This window comes from Carassius gibelio, chromosome B25 (assembly GCF_023724105.1).
Source record: "Carassius gibelio isolate Cgi1373 ecotype wild population from Czech Republic chromosome B25, carGib1.2-hapl.c, whole genome shotgun sequence".
Lineage (NCBI taxonomy): Eukaryota > Metazoa > Chordata > Actinopteri > Cypriniformes > Cyprinidae > Carassius > Carassius gibelio.
In genome coordinates this window covers 6,367,624-6,383,949 of record NC_068420.1, presented here as the reverse complement: position 1 = coordinate 6,383,949, position 16,326 = coordinate 6,367,624, and the positions used below count along the sequence as shown (strand labels likewise).

Below are 16,326 nucleotides of genomic sequence, written 5' to 3'. Positions count from 1 at the left end.
TCTATGTATATATGCACATTTATAATATAATATTTTATTCTAAATAAATATTTATGTATTAACTTAGAAAACTTACTTTTAGTTAGTAACATATTTTACATAACTAAATACATGTGTGTACTTGTTTATTCAACATTTTACGTAAAATCTGCAATTTTTGACATTGATAGTAAAAAGATATGTTTATCTTAAAGTGTAACAACGCAAACAGGTTTTCTGTAAAGGGTAGGTTCAGGGTTAGGGGATAAATAATTTTGTTTGGTCAGTATAAAAGTAATAGAAGTCTATGGAAAGTTCCCACAATTGACAAATAAATGTGTGTGTATTTGTGTGTGAACGAAGTTTCTTAAATGACAAATATTCTTAAATATTTGAAATCATCATGATTTGGAATCATACAAATGCAACAAGACACCAATATATACCGGTGTGTGTGTATATATATATATATATATATATATATATATATATATATATATATATATATATATATATATATATATATATTTGTCTAGTGAAATACATAATTAGTTTTACATTTAGTCACTTAGCAGACGCTTTTATCCTAATCCGACTAATAAATGATGATAATGATGACTAATATATATATATCATCATTTGTCATCATTTATTAGTCGGATTAGGATAAAAGCGTCTGCTAAGTGACTAAATGTAAAACTAAATATGTATTTCACTAGACAAATAAACACATACTGGAACTAATTTAAATACTGAAAACATACATTAAAAAAATATAATAATTTTCCGTTTTGAAGTTCACTGAACGGAGCCGTCCGAACGAACCGATTCGCTCAAATGACTCAGACTCCTCTGGGTTTTTATGAATGGAGAGGAGGAGCGTCGTATGCAGTTCTCTATTGTGGGCAGCAGAGGGAGCGTCATCTTTCATCTTTTGCTGCTGCTGCTCTTCAGGAGCCGTCTAATCTTCAATCGCCTTCTCGCGTTAAAGCATCGAGAAGCTCCCGGATGAAGCGGAGGCGATCGTTTGATGTAATATCACACCTCCAAACAAACGAACCGGCCTTCGACGGGTTTCAACGGAACACCGTGATGAATTTCTCCCTTCGTCACACAGGCGGGCGGACGTAAGCTCCGCTGGAGCACTATTAGTATATGTGTGCAAAACAAATATATATAGTTATATATATATATGTATGTGTAGATCCAACCGAACCAGGACCTGATCATGAACGCGCCGTGCTGAAGTGGCGGGCCTCTCGAGCGGAAAACGGCGCGAGTGTCGCGCTGCTGCTGTTAGCCTGAACGCTGCTAACGGGCCTAAAAAAGCCCGGTCTGATCTCTACAGTCCGATCTAAACAGCTGTGTGAGCGCTAAGAAGAGCCCCCAGCGGGACAGCAGAGGATGGCCAGCCGCCTGAGCGCCGAGGAGGAGCAGGTATGAAACACCGTCACAGTCCGGTAAACGCGGATTCTCTGTTCCAGCGGTTCTGTTGCTAAGCAACACCGGGACACTGTCCGGTTGATTAGAACACCCTTACAGCGGTTTACCGTGATTATCTTAGTTCAGACAAAAATACCTAGTTATCAAGTTATGGGACGGTTTTTATTTAATTAAATACAGTTCGACAAAAAGAGGAAATAAATATAGGAAAAACATCAGGTAAAAAGAGTAACCCTTGAAAATGAATACTTATTAGATTTACCAAAAGGTAAACATAACTTTTTATTTACTATTTTTTTAATAAATCATAAAAAAACATATTATAAACAATATTGTAACTTTAACATTTTAAAAACATTTGAATGAGTGCTTTCAAGTGATTTAATCGCATCCAAAATACAAGTTTTTGTTTACAAAAATATACAGTATATGTTTTGAAAATATATTTACATGTGTATATGTATGTTCATATAACATACACAGGACACACACATTATGTAAACAAAAATGTATCGATTAATCATTTTGACAGCAATCATTTTCTTTATATCTCACAACATTTGGATCATGGGTTCGGATTCCCGCTAAATTCACATGATAAACTGATAAAAAAAAAAATAATAATATGCATTTAGTGCGGTTTACATTTAGTCATTTAGCAGACGCTTTTATCCAAAGCGTCTTACAAATGAAAATATAGATGCAACATATATACACGTCTTTGGATAAAAGCGTCTGCCAAATGCATTTGTAAATAACCTCAGAGCGTAGTTGAGAAACTGACACAACAAAATGTTGTTTTGCATCTATGAAGCTGCTTTTAACCAGGAAATAATCATAATAGAAATGTGTACACACATGCCACACATCAAGGCAGGCATGTTCATAACACCGAATGAGAAACAGAGGTCAAATCTCATTGGTTGACCAGTATTTCCCAAAACTCAAAACTGATGCGGGGCAAGCTTACCCACAACATAAGGGTTAAACATGCAAGAAGTTTTTTATTTTGTTTCAGTATCAGAATTCTTTCAGCTTTAAAGGATTAGTTCATCTACAAATGCAAATGTTCATCATAGACCCACCCCAGCGTTGTTCCATTAATATTTCCTTTCGACTGCATTATATGGGGACTAGAGCTTTCAAGTTTTAAAATAAATGCAAAAGCACCGTAAAAGCAGTTTGGACAACTTGTGTGCTTTATTTCCAAATATTCTTAAGTCATGCATTATCTGCTTTGAGGCAAACAGAGTAAATATAAGTAATTGTTCTTCAGATAATCAGACAGGATAATTGAATCGGTGAGTTGAACTTGAGAATCAAACCGTCCGAGTCATGAATGAATCATTTAGATTTTTGTGAACTATTTGCTATAAGTGGATTTTGTGGTTTTTATCATGTTTATGTATACCGACTCCTAACATACAAAACTATTCCTCATTTTTTTAAACCAAGGAAATATTGTTTTAATTGATAATTTCTTTCGTCTATCCTCTATCCTCTGTCCTCAATATCACTTTCCATTCCTAATGTCCCTTTGACTAACAAAAGCCACTTCCTTAATGATGTCATCCTCCAGGAAGTGACATCATTTATAATGAGAAAACAGCAGCATAACGTATAATGAGTATTATTATCGAAAGATTGAATAACATCTCTGGTGTTGTTTAGTATTCAATTATCTTTTCTCAGTAACGAATACAATTACAGAAATTGGTTAATGTCAGATTACTGTGTGTGTGTGTGTGTGTGTGTGTGTGTATATATATATATATATATATATATATATATATATATATATATATATATATATATATATATATATATATATACTTTTTTTTTTTTTAAAGCTCTCTTTTTCTAGGTTTAGCCTTATTTACTTTTTATATTTTTGTACTTTTCTTTAATATACTTTTTATTACCCTTTATGCACATTGTTTTTTCATTTACTTATTTTAGCTATTTTATTTTTTTAAATAAGTTAAATGCACAAAAATGTAAAGGACTGACCCAAATTATTACTTACATTTCAATCTGCTCCTCACATGAAGCTCTGTCACTTCAGAAAACTTTCAGTAGTTTTTTTTTAATTGTATAAAAAATTAGGTGAAACCCTGATCAAGATGATTTGTTTCCTAAAATATGAATCTTTTGTTTTACTTAAATGAAAGTCAGATGTGTTTGGGATAACATTAGAGTGAGTGGATAATGACAGCATTTACATTTTTCGATGAAATATTCCTTGAATCTGAACATGAAACACTCAAAAACACCTTTAATATTTAATCGCATACATGCGTGCACACTTTTCTAATGTGTGTTTATGAAGCCGGACTGTGGGAGAGCAGTTTTGTACTAAACACAGATTAAAACAGGAAATGGTCATTATATAAGTCTGCTTTTTATTTATAGGTCACTTTCAGTAGGAAGTCGTGCAAATGTTTTTCAGATCTTTGAATAGTTTTGTTTGTACTAAAATGTCATGAATGACCCGTAAAGCCTCAACAACCTGTTTTAATCAGCAGGGAAAGTGTGCATCTGTTGATTTCTTTAACAAGGGCTCTCTGTCTCCTCCATCCCGCGGTGGAATCTCATTTAAATAAAGCCCCAGTCATCTGTCCATGCATCCGCCAGTCAGTGTCTTATCAGCAGTCTCTGCCTTTGCAAATGCACAGGAATCACGGCTGAGTGAGTGAATGAGACTCTGGGGTCCTGTCTCTGAGGCAGCGGGGGGACGTGGGCTTATGGAGGCTGCTGGATCCTGCTGGACGAATGTGAGAGAGAAATTAGACGTCAGACTGGCTGTGTCCGGTGCTCCGAGGCCCTGAGGGACATGAGCTGCTAAAAGCACTTATAGAAACTCACACGGGGAATGTAGAAGCAGAGAGAAAGAAGAGACCAGGGTCCAGTTCATGACGTGTTTTTCTTCCTGTTCAGAGCTGACTGATGCCAAAGTAGAGAGGCGTGATGATGCTTCATAGTCTGGGCAAGGGCAACCATGGGCTTACATTAGTAAAAGTGTAGTAGAAAAAAAAATTTTTTGCAAGTTGATTGGCATTTGTGTAACTACAGTTTTACCACAAATACCATGGTTAAACTATGGTTAGTAAAGCAAAACTATGAAAAAATATATATATTTAAAAAAAATTTAAATTTTTTGTATTATTATTATCTAAAACTGCCCAGAATTATTATAATAGTAATAATAATGATTCTAAAACATTATTATATATATATATATATATATATATATATATATATATATATATATATATATTATACACGGTACAGACCAAAAGTTTGGACACAGCTTCTCATTCAAAGAGTTTTCTTTATTTTCATGACTATGAAAATTGTAGAGTCACACTGAAGGCATCAAAACTATGAATTAACACATGTGGAATTATATATGGAATTATATACATAACAAAAAAGTGTGAAACAACTGAAAATATGTCATACTCTAGGTTCTTCAAAGTAGCCATCTTTTGCTTTGATTACTGCTTTGCACACTCTTGGCTTTCTCTTGATGAGCTTCAAGAGGTAGTCACCTGAAATGCTCTTCCAACAGTCTTGAAGAAGTTCCCCGAGAGATGCTTAGCACTTGTTGGCACCTTTGCCTTCTGTCTGTGGTCCAGCTCACCCCTAAACCATCTGGATTGGGTTCAGGTCCGGTGACTGTGGAGGTCAGGTCATCTGGCGCAGCACCCCATAACTCTCCTTCTTGATCAAATAGCCCTAAATAAATATATAAATATAAACAAGATCTGTGTGTGTGTGTGTGTGTGTATACATACAATTACCTCAATCCTCTTAAGGTGCAAAGCTGAGAGTCATTGAGATGTTATGGGGAAGACCTCAGATGTGTAGTGCATGCTGGGAAACCACATAACTCACCGGATGGAGGATTTATGTTTAGAAGCGCAGGCGGCTTCATTTTTCAGAAGGAATCAAGACCATTTAATATGCATGATGTTCAGAGTTCACTGGCAGGCCATGAGCAGGAACTTTGTGGAGATTAAACCGCGGCCAGTGAAACAGCTCCGTTCATGGAGGCCTGTCTGTCTGTCTGGATCCTTTTAAGGAGACAGTGTTGTGCAAGTGGGTGGACAGGATCCTCTGGAGAGAGATTTAGCTTATTTATTTATTTATTTGTATCATATTTGGCGTTTAGGTCAAAAGAACAGGGATGGTTTATTTTCACAGATTTCTGAAGAATAGTTTCAGATGTCTGTATAGCTGATGGCATTAGTCCAGTATGTTGAGTAAATGTCCTGCTATACTGAGCCGGGCACATGTAGTGTACAACCAGCCTGACCTCCCTTGGCTTCTCCGAAAAAGTTGAGAAAGGTTTAACCAATAGGAGTGAAGATATTGGAGCCATGGGATGCGTTTCCTTCGAGTCGGGAGGAGGCATAGTTTCCCAGATTGCATTGAAAACATATGAAAATCAGTTCTGAGACGACCTGAAGTTGCTGTCAGGTGATTTGCATCAGCATCTCTCCTATAGAGAGTTCAGTTAATGTGGTTTAGCTTGATTTCGTCACTGTGCAAAGCCTGAAGTAAAAGCCTGTTGGTTCCCCATCTGGATCTTCTGAGCTTTCCAGATCCAAACATCAATCTGTTTTTTCCACATCTCCTGCCTCGCTCTCTTATGGTCTTGTTTGTATGCGAGTGTTTATAGTTTTCAGGAAATGACTGAGAACATAGTGTTTTGACTGTAAATCTTTTGTAAATCCCGGACGTAAACCTACTTGAAGCCCCCCGACGGACCCACTAGTGCAGGTCTCTGCGGCACAGACTGTGGAACTGCACAAAATGTGTTCAGTTAGTGACAGCTGGGGTTTCGCATGTGGGACCAGAATGTACCACAGTAATGAAAACATTACATTTATCTCGTTCTTCCTCAGGCCACCAAGCAGTTTTTAGAGGAAATCAACAAATGGACGTCCCAGCACGGCGTCTCGCCATTGTCCTGGGACGTGGCTGTGAAGTTTCTGATGGCCCGCAAGTTTGATGTTCTGCGAGCGGTCGAGCTTTTTCACAGCTACAGGGTGAGTGTGTAAACTTTAATACTTAGATTTTATAAACAGAACTGCTGAGAGAAAAATAAAAACACGAGGAGAGAAATATCTATTCAGGTACCATTTTTAATTGAATTATTTTTTTAATAAAGTTTTTAGTGGCTTTAGAAGTCATTATATTGTTTGTTTTAATTTTTAAAATACTGAATATAAGCCTATTACTTGCCTACTATTATAAAATATTTATTTTATAATTAATGACACTGAATTAGAGCCTTTTTTAGGGTTAATTTTATACCAATTAGGTTTATTTAAAAGCAATGTATGTTTACAGGAACAGAGACCTTTTTTTCTATATATAAAGTGCAACTGAACTAGAAATGAGCAGGTTTTGTTTCAGATGTTAATTCAGAATTAAATTAGTATCTGAATCTGGTTTGAGCAGGGACTGCTGTTGTGTGTCTGTGTGTCTGGGTTGAGCTGTTGTTAATTCACTCAGTAAAGATCTGCGTGACGTCTGGCTCTGTGTGCAGCAGATTTAACCTCTGTATAATATAAATATTTAGCAGACCAGTGATTAATAAAGGCTATATAATTAATTTAATTAGTTAATCATGATCCCGAAATAAACCCCTTCATAAAACATGTAGATAAATATGAAACATAATAAATATATCTCTGTTTCTCTTACAGGAGACGCGTCTGAGGGAGGGCATTGTCAAACTGCAGCCTCACGAGGAGCCGTTACGCTCGGAGCTGTTGAGCGGGAAGTTCACAGTGTTGGTAAGTTCATATCACATCAGGGCCGTATCTTAAGAAAGGCTGTTTATCTTAAAATCTGGGAAATGAGCTCACAGGTCCACTCCGATAATTACAGCTGCAGAGTCACTAATCCAAGTTCCACTTCAACTTTCAGCCGGTTATTATAACCAGGTCAAGACAGAGTCTGCAAAATTCATTCTTCAAATATTTTAGCCTGCCTCGCCTTGTGCTGGTACCCTATTGGTCAGATGAGTGTACATTCTGGCATCTGATTGGATGCTGGGAAGGCAGGACCCCTTTGGTTCATCTGATACTTCATCGATCCTCCTCCTCTTCTTATGTCCTCTCATCACATCCTGCCATCTGTATTTATAACCCAGAGAGATGCTCATGAGTCATCAGATTATTAGAATATGTTATTGACATAAATATTTAATAAATGCTAAAGCTGTGTGTTTGCACATACGGAAGTGGGTCAGCTGAAAGCGATCAAACCAGATTTAGTGTCTTACTGAATGGCAGAGATAAATCGAATGTTTCTTTGCTGATCAGAGGTGTTGGAGTGAGTCATCCTTCACAGCTCAGTGGGACCCGCTCGGTTCTGCCCCCGTGTGTACACAATTAAAACTGCTACCCACAGGTGTCCTGCGCTTATTTTGTTCCAGAGTGTCCTGATTTTATTTTATTCAAGAAAATACACAAAGTTGGATTAGAAATGTAAAACCACTGTATTATTTCTTTGGAAGATTTTACTACTGTATGCTAACTATTTTTTTTTTTTTATTACTGTTTTTTTTATTATTCATTTATTATTTTTACAATTTATTTTATCATTATATTTTTCTTTTAATACCACTGTATTTATTTGGAAGAACCTATGTTTGGATATTAAATAATTTCTTATTTTTTCATTCATTTTGTTCATTTGTTTTGTTGTATTTGATTTATAAATTTTAGTAGTATAGTTTTTATGTTAATTAAAAAAAAAAACAATAAAAAAATAAAATAAAACTGATTAGTTAAAATGTAAAACTACCATATTTATTTGATGGAGCATTTTACTGTATGTTTGGATATTCATTAATTTATTTAGTTTTTCATTAATTTATTCATGCATTCATTTTATTCTTATGTTTTTAATTGAATTCTGAATTTTTCCAAAAAAAAAATTACAGCTATGGTATTTATTTCTGACTTGCTTATGAATTGAATGCCAGTCTGAATTCATGAATATAAGCTTGCAGTCAAGTGTGGTTTTGTGACAGCAATTTTGTGAAGCATTTATTATTGCATATTGCATCCTGTTTCAATATTTAATATGCAGTACAAAATAGTAAGTACACTAGTATTCTAAAGAGCTGAGACGACTAAACATGAATGTAAACTTTAAAAAAGGAGATTTTGAGATGCTTTACACTGTGTTCTGGTATCAGGGTGTCCGGGACCCATCTGGTGCATCCATCGCCCTCTACACGGCTAAACTGCACCATCCCAGCAAAACAGGAAACCACGTGGTTCTTCAGGCCCTGTTCTACCTACTAGACCGAGCTGTGGAGAGGTAACCAATATACACTAGCTTTCAAAAGACAGGGCTCGTTTGTATTTTACTTTTTAACTTTTTATTCAGCAGAGACCTCAACTGTTTTAAACTGATGATAATCAGAAATGTTTCCTGAGCAGCAAATCAGCATATCAGAATGATTTCTGAAGATCATGTGACATTGAAGACTGGAGTAATGATGCTGAAAATTCAGCTTTACATCACAGGATTGAATTATATTGTAAATAAATGATAAAATAGAAAACTGTTATTTTAAATGGTAATAAAATGTATTTTTTTACTGTATCTTTGATCAAATAAATGCAGCCTTGGTGAACATAAGAGACTTCTTTCAAAAACATAACATTTTTTAATTATTTAAAACCTTTAGACCATTGTGTGAAACCAAAGATTTTGACTTCAGAAAATGGCTCATTATCATGAGTTGCAACGTTATAATTTTTTCTTTCTTTCCTGTAGTTTTGAGACTCAGAGAAATGGACTGGTCTTCATTTATGACATGGCTGGATCTAACTACACAAACTTTGAACTGGACCTCAGCAAAAAGATCCTCAATTTGCTCAAGGTGAGATTTGTGATTCATCTATGTGCGGTTTTCCTGGGTCTGAAAGTTGGTGGGTTTTTCTGGGGTTTAGATTTCGAAGTAAATCAGAAAAATGTGTCCAAACATTTGCTTGTTGGTTGCAGGGTGCTTTCCCAGCACGGCTGAAGAAAGTGCTTATCGTCGGAGCTCCTGTGTGGTTCAGGGTCCCGTATAACCTCCTGAGTCTGTTACTGAAGGAGAAGCTCAGAGAACGGGTTGGTATTCACACATATATGGCAATAGCTGATTTAAATCAAAACCTGTGGAGGAGGTTGGCTCTGATAAACCATCTTGGTTAGCCAGGTTAGAGCTGGTAACACTGGTTGGCAAACTTGACCTGACTGTCTCTGGTCTATGTGCTTAACCCATTTTCTTATCATTTGTTCCCACATTAGCTGTTTCTATCCAACTATTTTTATGTGCATTTTAAATTATTACATAAAAAAATGCTGAATGAAAACACCAAGATGCGCATAAATTCTAAAAAAGCATATAAAAAACTAATGCGCGCAATTGAGTAAGATATCTTTTTATCTGATTAGAAAAAATGTGCATAAACTACGATGGAAACACTTTACCAAATACATTTCTTGATGCGCATTAATACGTGACTTTGTGACGGGACTGAATAAAACTGGACAAACCAATCTCATTGCATAGCATCTGAAATGCTAGTTTTGTAGTTATAAAATGCATGAGCCAAGTCTCGTCAAACTTATTACATATAATGTTATAGACTCCCAGAACTGCGTTCCCAAACAGAAGGCTCCAGAAATATGATCACATGACCTTGTTTTGTCTGCATTCTGAAGCTCGTTATTTATTGTATACAAAAAATTATTATATACAGTACCTTCTCTTAAATTTTTCTGCATGATATTTAGCACAAGTTAATTAGGAAGTGACGATATCTTCAACTCACTGGATGGAAAACAGTGCTAATAGGGCTGTCAAAAAAAACATTTCCGAATATTTGTTGAATTTAAAATAAAAATACGAATCAAATTTTATTTTACTTTTACGCATTTAGCAGATGCTTTTATCCAAAGTGACTTACAGTGCATTCAGGCTATATATCTTTGTTTTTTTGCTAATACACAGGAACACAACATTTCAAAATTAAACGAATGTTTGGAACAAAATATTTTAGTTTTTTAGGCACTTTTTTAATACACTCATGTCTCGCACAAGAGTGGCATGTTTAGAAAGACATGTAAAATTAATATGTTCAACTTTTAATAAAACATGTCTTGAGACTTTATGACAGTTTTTCCCCATCCCACTGCAACTCGTTTATGAAAAAAGTATTCTGTGATTCGTTTTTGGTCCTTTCTATTAAACTATACATACACACATGATGCTGTTTTGTTTCAAATTGTTTAAGCTACTTAATTAATTATATATGGTTTTATAATAATTTTTTAAACATTTTGCTTTTTTTTTTTTTTCAAAGTTAGTCGTGTTATTTTATTGCTTTGTATAAAAGTGCATTAGTAATATCTTGCTCGATGTGCCCACTTGTGGCCTCAGGAGAGACACAAATAACTTTTTTCCCCCAACTGAAATTTTCTGTTAAATATGAATATAATTTGAATAGTAATAAAAGTCCAAAATTTGAATTTAGTTTTTCAGCCATTTTGTCAGCCATAGTGTGTAATTCGCACATTATTTCATGCGATATTCCAGTTTTACGCAGTTAAATTTGCATCTTTGGTTGGAAACACAGCTACTGTCAGTTTTAAACAATTTTTTATTTTTTAAACAACCTGTTCTCAGGTTCAAATGGTGAAGATGCCCGACCTGCGACAGCATCTGCCCAGAGACTGTTTACCTGAGCACCTGGGTGGCTGTTTACCTCTGGACGTGCACAGCTGGAACCTGCAGCTGCTGTCCGAGCAGAACGGACGTGTGGACCCTGTGGACGAGCTGGTGGGGATTCCTCTGGAGAACATGTCCATACACGTCCCAGGACCTGAGGCCATGGGTCTGGCTGAGCTCATGGCCCACCTGAACCGAGCCCAGCGCAGCGGGATCTACCTCGAGTACGAGGAGCTTCGCAGAGAGCAGCCACCTGGAACCTTCACCTGTGCTCTGTGAGTGTGGACTTCAACATGTGAGGTACTTTAGAATAAAAGAGCTTGATTTCATGTCGTCTTTGAACTCCTGCAGGGCTGTTCACAACCAGGAGCGGAACCGTTACGGCGATGTGCTGTGTCTCGATCAGACTCGTGTGCGACTCAAAGCCAGGAGAAACGAGGTTTGTGCTGTCTGATGTTATTCAGCTTTGGCCTTCTTTAGACTGATCAACACTACCATTCAAAAATTGGGGTTTTTGAAAGATGCTCAACAAGGCTGCATTTATTTCATAAGAAATACAAAACAATAATATTGTGAAATATAATGAAAGTGAAAGTGAAGTGACATTCAGCCAAGTATGGTGACCCATACTCAGAATTTGTGCTCTGCATTTAACCCATCCGAAATGCACACACACAGAGCAGTGAACACGCACACACACACACTGTGAGCACACACCCGGAGCAGTGGGCAGCCATTTATGCTGCGGCGCCCGGGGAGCAGTTGGGGTTCGATGCCTTGCTCAAGGGCACCTAAGTCGTGGTATTGAAGTTGGAGAGAGAACTGTACATGCACTCCCCCCACCCACAATTCCGTCCGGCCCGAGACTAGAACTCACAACCCTTCGATTGGGAGTCCAACCCTCTAAACATTAGGCCACGACTTCCCCCGTTACAGTTAAAAAAAATTATGTTTCTATTGTAATATATTATCAAATGTGATTTACTCCTGTGATGCAAAGCTTAATTTGCTGCTCAAGAAATATTTATTATTATTATAATCAATGTTGTGCTCTTTTATATTTCTGTAGACACTATACATTTTTTTTTCAAGCTTCTATAATGAACAGAAAGTTCAAAATTACAGCCTATTTTGAATAGAAATCGATTGCAACATAAAAATGTTTGTTACTTTAGATCAATATAATGCATCCTTGCTGAATTAAAATATTAATTTCTTTAAAAAAAAACACTCGTTTGGACACTGACCGTGTTTTGTTTCCACAGAGATCAGACTACATAAATGCCAGCTTCATGGATGGATACAAACAGAAAAATGCATATATTGGGACTCAGGGTAAAAATAATCATCTATTTATATAAACCCGTCATATTTAGGATTATGATTCTTAACCTGCACTGGAACTGATGCGTCTGTTTCCGAACAGGTCCACTGGAGAAAACCTACGGAGATTTCTGGAGAATGGTTTGGGAGCAAAACGTGCTTGTCATCGTAATGACAACGAGGTGAGAGGTCACCAAGAGTCTAGTTAACAAATATAAAGGAAATGATGTGCAGTCCCCCATAGCTAGATGTTTTACTATCACAAGAATTTCTGGTCCAAATTGCCACTTATTAATCCCAAAATCCATCCACTTAGAAAGGAAGAGGTTTTCTGACCAACATATATAAAGTGGCCAACCGCTATTTGGTCATCTTGTGTGATAGTTCACATAAATCAGATTTAACCAAAGAGTAGAATATAATGTACAGTTGCACTCATGCTAGCTACTGAACTTTGGTTTTTGTGTTTTTTTTTTTTTTATTTGTTTTTTTTTGTGAGTGAGTGAGTGAGTGAGTGAGTGAGTTGGACAAACTTTGTTCTCAGAAGTTCTCATTGTAACAGCCTGGGAACATAAATACAACTTTGTTTCTTATTGGGCTGATCAAATGAAGCCTGACTCCTAGAAATATGTAGAAGTCGGCAAATCAGATTTGGGCCCGTGATTAAAAAGCTGTTCTGTAGAACTGATCTGTTCTGAGATCAGATTAGAGCTGCGGAATATGGACGCTGTCACGGTAGATTACGAAGAGATCTGTGTGTGTGCAGGACGGACGAGGGGGGCCGGAGGAAGTGTGGACAATACTGGCCCAAGGAGGAGGGTGGTCAGGAGGTGTACGGGCACATCGCTGTGGTCAATCACAGAGTGGATAAACAAGCACATTACAACCAAACCACACTTGAGCTGCACAACACTGAGGTACCACACATATACCAGTTTTTGTTTTAATGTTTTCAATAAACATGAAGTCACCAATGATGGATTCATATATGATTTATATAATGATTTGAATCTCACCACTTAATGTGGTTGTAGAATTGCTGAGTAATATTACTAGAAAATTATATTTTATATTTCATAGCATTTTGATGGTATTTTAGCTCTGTCTGTCTATATGTATACATGTATGTATGCTTAAAACCACTTTTTAGCATCATTTTAACCCAATATTATTTTGTTGCATTATTTCGATTGAGACTGCCAACTCAGAACTTAAATATAACTTCCTTTGCTCTGGCGCTCTGTATATCGGACTTTGAAGAAAAGTAAAATGGATCTTTGTCTGACCTCTTGTCTGTTTTTTTTCCCAGACATTCGAACAGAGACAGGTGACTCATTTTCAGTTTCTCAGCTGGCCTGATTACGGGGTCCCGTCCTCTGCGCTGTCTCTGATTGACTTCCTGGGTGCAGTGAAGCACCAGCAGCAGTGGGCGGTCCAGGCGTTCGGCTCACAGTGGAGGGGTCATCCGCTCGGTCCGCCCATGGTGGTCCACTGCAGCGCTGGCATCGGCCGGACCGGTCAGTAATTAAACGCACCACAAAAACAAATCTACATGTTAATGAGCTGCTTTAAAGTTCCAGCCAAAGAGAAACATTCTGTCATCACTTACTAATATATAAATATAAATATAGAAATCCTGGCAAGAACTCATCCCATAAAAATGGCCCGTATGGTCACCCTACATTGACTTCCTTGGTGTGGATGGAAATCAATGGGAACCAAAACTATTTAGTTAATGAACATTCTCCAAAATATCTTCTTTCATGATGCAAAAAAAAAAAAAGGAAGTGATAAAGGTTTGGTAAATGAACAATAAAAAGAAGAAACTTTGAAGAATGTTGGGGATGTTTGGTGACTAAATAGTCTCAAAGAACACAATGGAAGTTAATGGGAAAACAAAACAATTCGGTTTCCAGCAGTCTACAGAATATCTTCCTCCATGTTATACTGAATAAATAAAGTCATACGAGTTTAAAAAAAAAAAAAACACTAGGGTTGGCGGGAACTTTCATTTTTGGGTGAACTGTCAATTTAATGGTTTATCAGACTGACTTCTTTTACCCACAGGTACTTTTTGTGCGCTGGATATCTGTCTGTCCCAGCTGCAGGACGTCGGGACTCTTAACATTTGCCAGACAGTTCGACGGATGAGAGAGCAGCGTGCCTTCAGCATCCAAACACCCGAGCAGTACTATTTCTGCCACACCGCCATCCTCGAGCATGCCCAGAGACAGGGGCTGCTTTCAGCCTATCAGTGAGCAGCAGGGCCCACTCGTAGCCAATCGGAGACCAAACAGGTCTAATCTGAACCAATCAGGAAGAGGCAAGGCCTGCTCTCATCCAATCAAAACAAGGCTTGGTCTTGATTTATCGGCGACTCTTAGACAGGATAATTCCCAATCGAAATCACTGGGTTTTTGATTAATCTGTCGTTATTAAAAGACGGGCAGCATAAATAGTAACAGTAAATGACTCCGTATGAAGGTGGTGTCTAAATGTCCAGTGATCCTGCTGTAGTGTAGTCTGTGTAATGTAGTGCAGTTTATTCTGTGAATTTTGTCCAAATTGTCAAAATTCATATTTCACATGAAGCTTCAAATCAGCTGCGCACAGATGGGGTTCAGGACAAACCAAACATACAATTTCTAGAATTTCGAGTCATTTGTCATGCTGTAGGTCTTTTTATTCCCTGACACCTCTGACCAACAGTCCATCCGTGTCTTTAATTTCCCCAAAAATGTCAATTCTGTCCTTATTTACTCACCCTCATGTCATTTCAAATCCATTTAACTAGCTTTTTTTCCGAATGTCATTCTGCTCTTTTTGTGTCCCACAAAAGAAAGGAAGTCATACATGTTTGAAATGACTTGACGGTGAGTTTTATACTCTTGCCTGACCCATGGGATGCAGTCATTGCACACTAGAGATTTTTATGCGTTTGCTGGAATTGAATACAGATTTATTGTCAAAATTCTGCTTGTATTCTGTATCAGGAATGTCTCTGTAGTTTGTTGGCCATTTTTTGCAATTGCATCTGAAGTTAATGGTTTAGTAGAGACAGCCAGGATGAGGAAAAGTCTTCTCACATCAACTGGGTGGATCGGTAAACCTGTATAATGCAACAATTACTCAACTGATATAGTCTTCTTTTTTTAAGTGTGGTGTAAATGTGAGATGGCTACATTGATTCATTTACACTTTTAATAATTTAGTCTGTTAATATTGTACTAAAAACCTGTTTAAAATATCTAAACGCTCCTGTAAAGTGCATTTAGAAATGCTTTTTATTTAGTTGTGGGTTGAAAGAGTCTTTGCTACTGAATTCATATTGAATTTCCTTGTAGTGAAGCATCTGTACACACTCCCAGTGATTCCAGGATCTGCAGCACTGCCTTGATGGCCACACAATGTGACCAATTGTATTTTTCTATTATACCCACCCTTTGTTTTCACTTATTACTCCCAAATATATATATATATACGTAAATTATATTTTGTTTTATATCCAATTGTCTTTTATTTCTTCTTGTTTCTTATATCAATAGAAAAACTAACCTGTAATGTCAAGCTTGTGATTCTGAATAAGTTCACAGCGGTTCTTTTAGTGAAGTGCTTTGCTCTGCAGTTAAAAGGCCTTATCCTTTCTGTATGTTTGAACTGAGTGAGCCTTTATGTGAAAAGACTGGACAGGTTTTGGCTCTCTTGGTGTCCATCTTGAACACAAAACCAAACTGTTCAAACTGCAATATCATTTGAGCAAAACCAAATCAAAACCTTGATTCAAGTTAATAAAGTTTATTAAATGGGCTAATTATATTGACTGGGTGTTTTAA

At 36.8% G+C, this 16,326-nt stretch overlaps 1 protein-coding gene across 2 annotated transcripts; it reads left to right on the top strand.

Annotated features, from left to right (window-relative positions):
• The first annotated feature begins 868 nt into the window (after positions 1-868).
• On the top strand, positions 869-16,304 carry LOC128013968 (tyrosine-protein phosphatase non-receptor type 9). Of its 2 annotated transcripts, XM_052597178.1 has the most exons (14): positions 890-1,106; positions 1,184-1,416; positions 6,333-6,476; positions 7,140-7,229; positions 8,642-8,766; positions 9,229-9,334; positions 9,457-9,567; positions 11,129-11,445; positions 11,522-11,609; positions 12,436-12,505; positions 12,597-12,675; positions 13,260-13,410; positions 13,803-14,010; positions 14,561-16,304. In XM_052597178.1, exons 2-14 carry the CDS (start codon positions 1,384-1,386, stop codon positions 14,749-14,751), a joined length of 1,713 nt encoding a protein of 570 aa, XP_052453138.1. In that variant the 5' UTR covers positions 890-1,106; positions 1,184-1,383; the 3' UTR covers positions 14,752-16,304. The 2 variants fall into 2 exon arrangements, with proteins under 2 accessions (XP_052453137.1, XP_052453138.1); XM_052597177.1 differs by having other exon boundaries at positions 869-1,416.
• Positions 16,305-16,326: the final 22 nt, after the last annotated feature.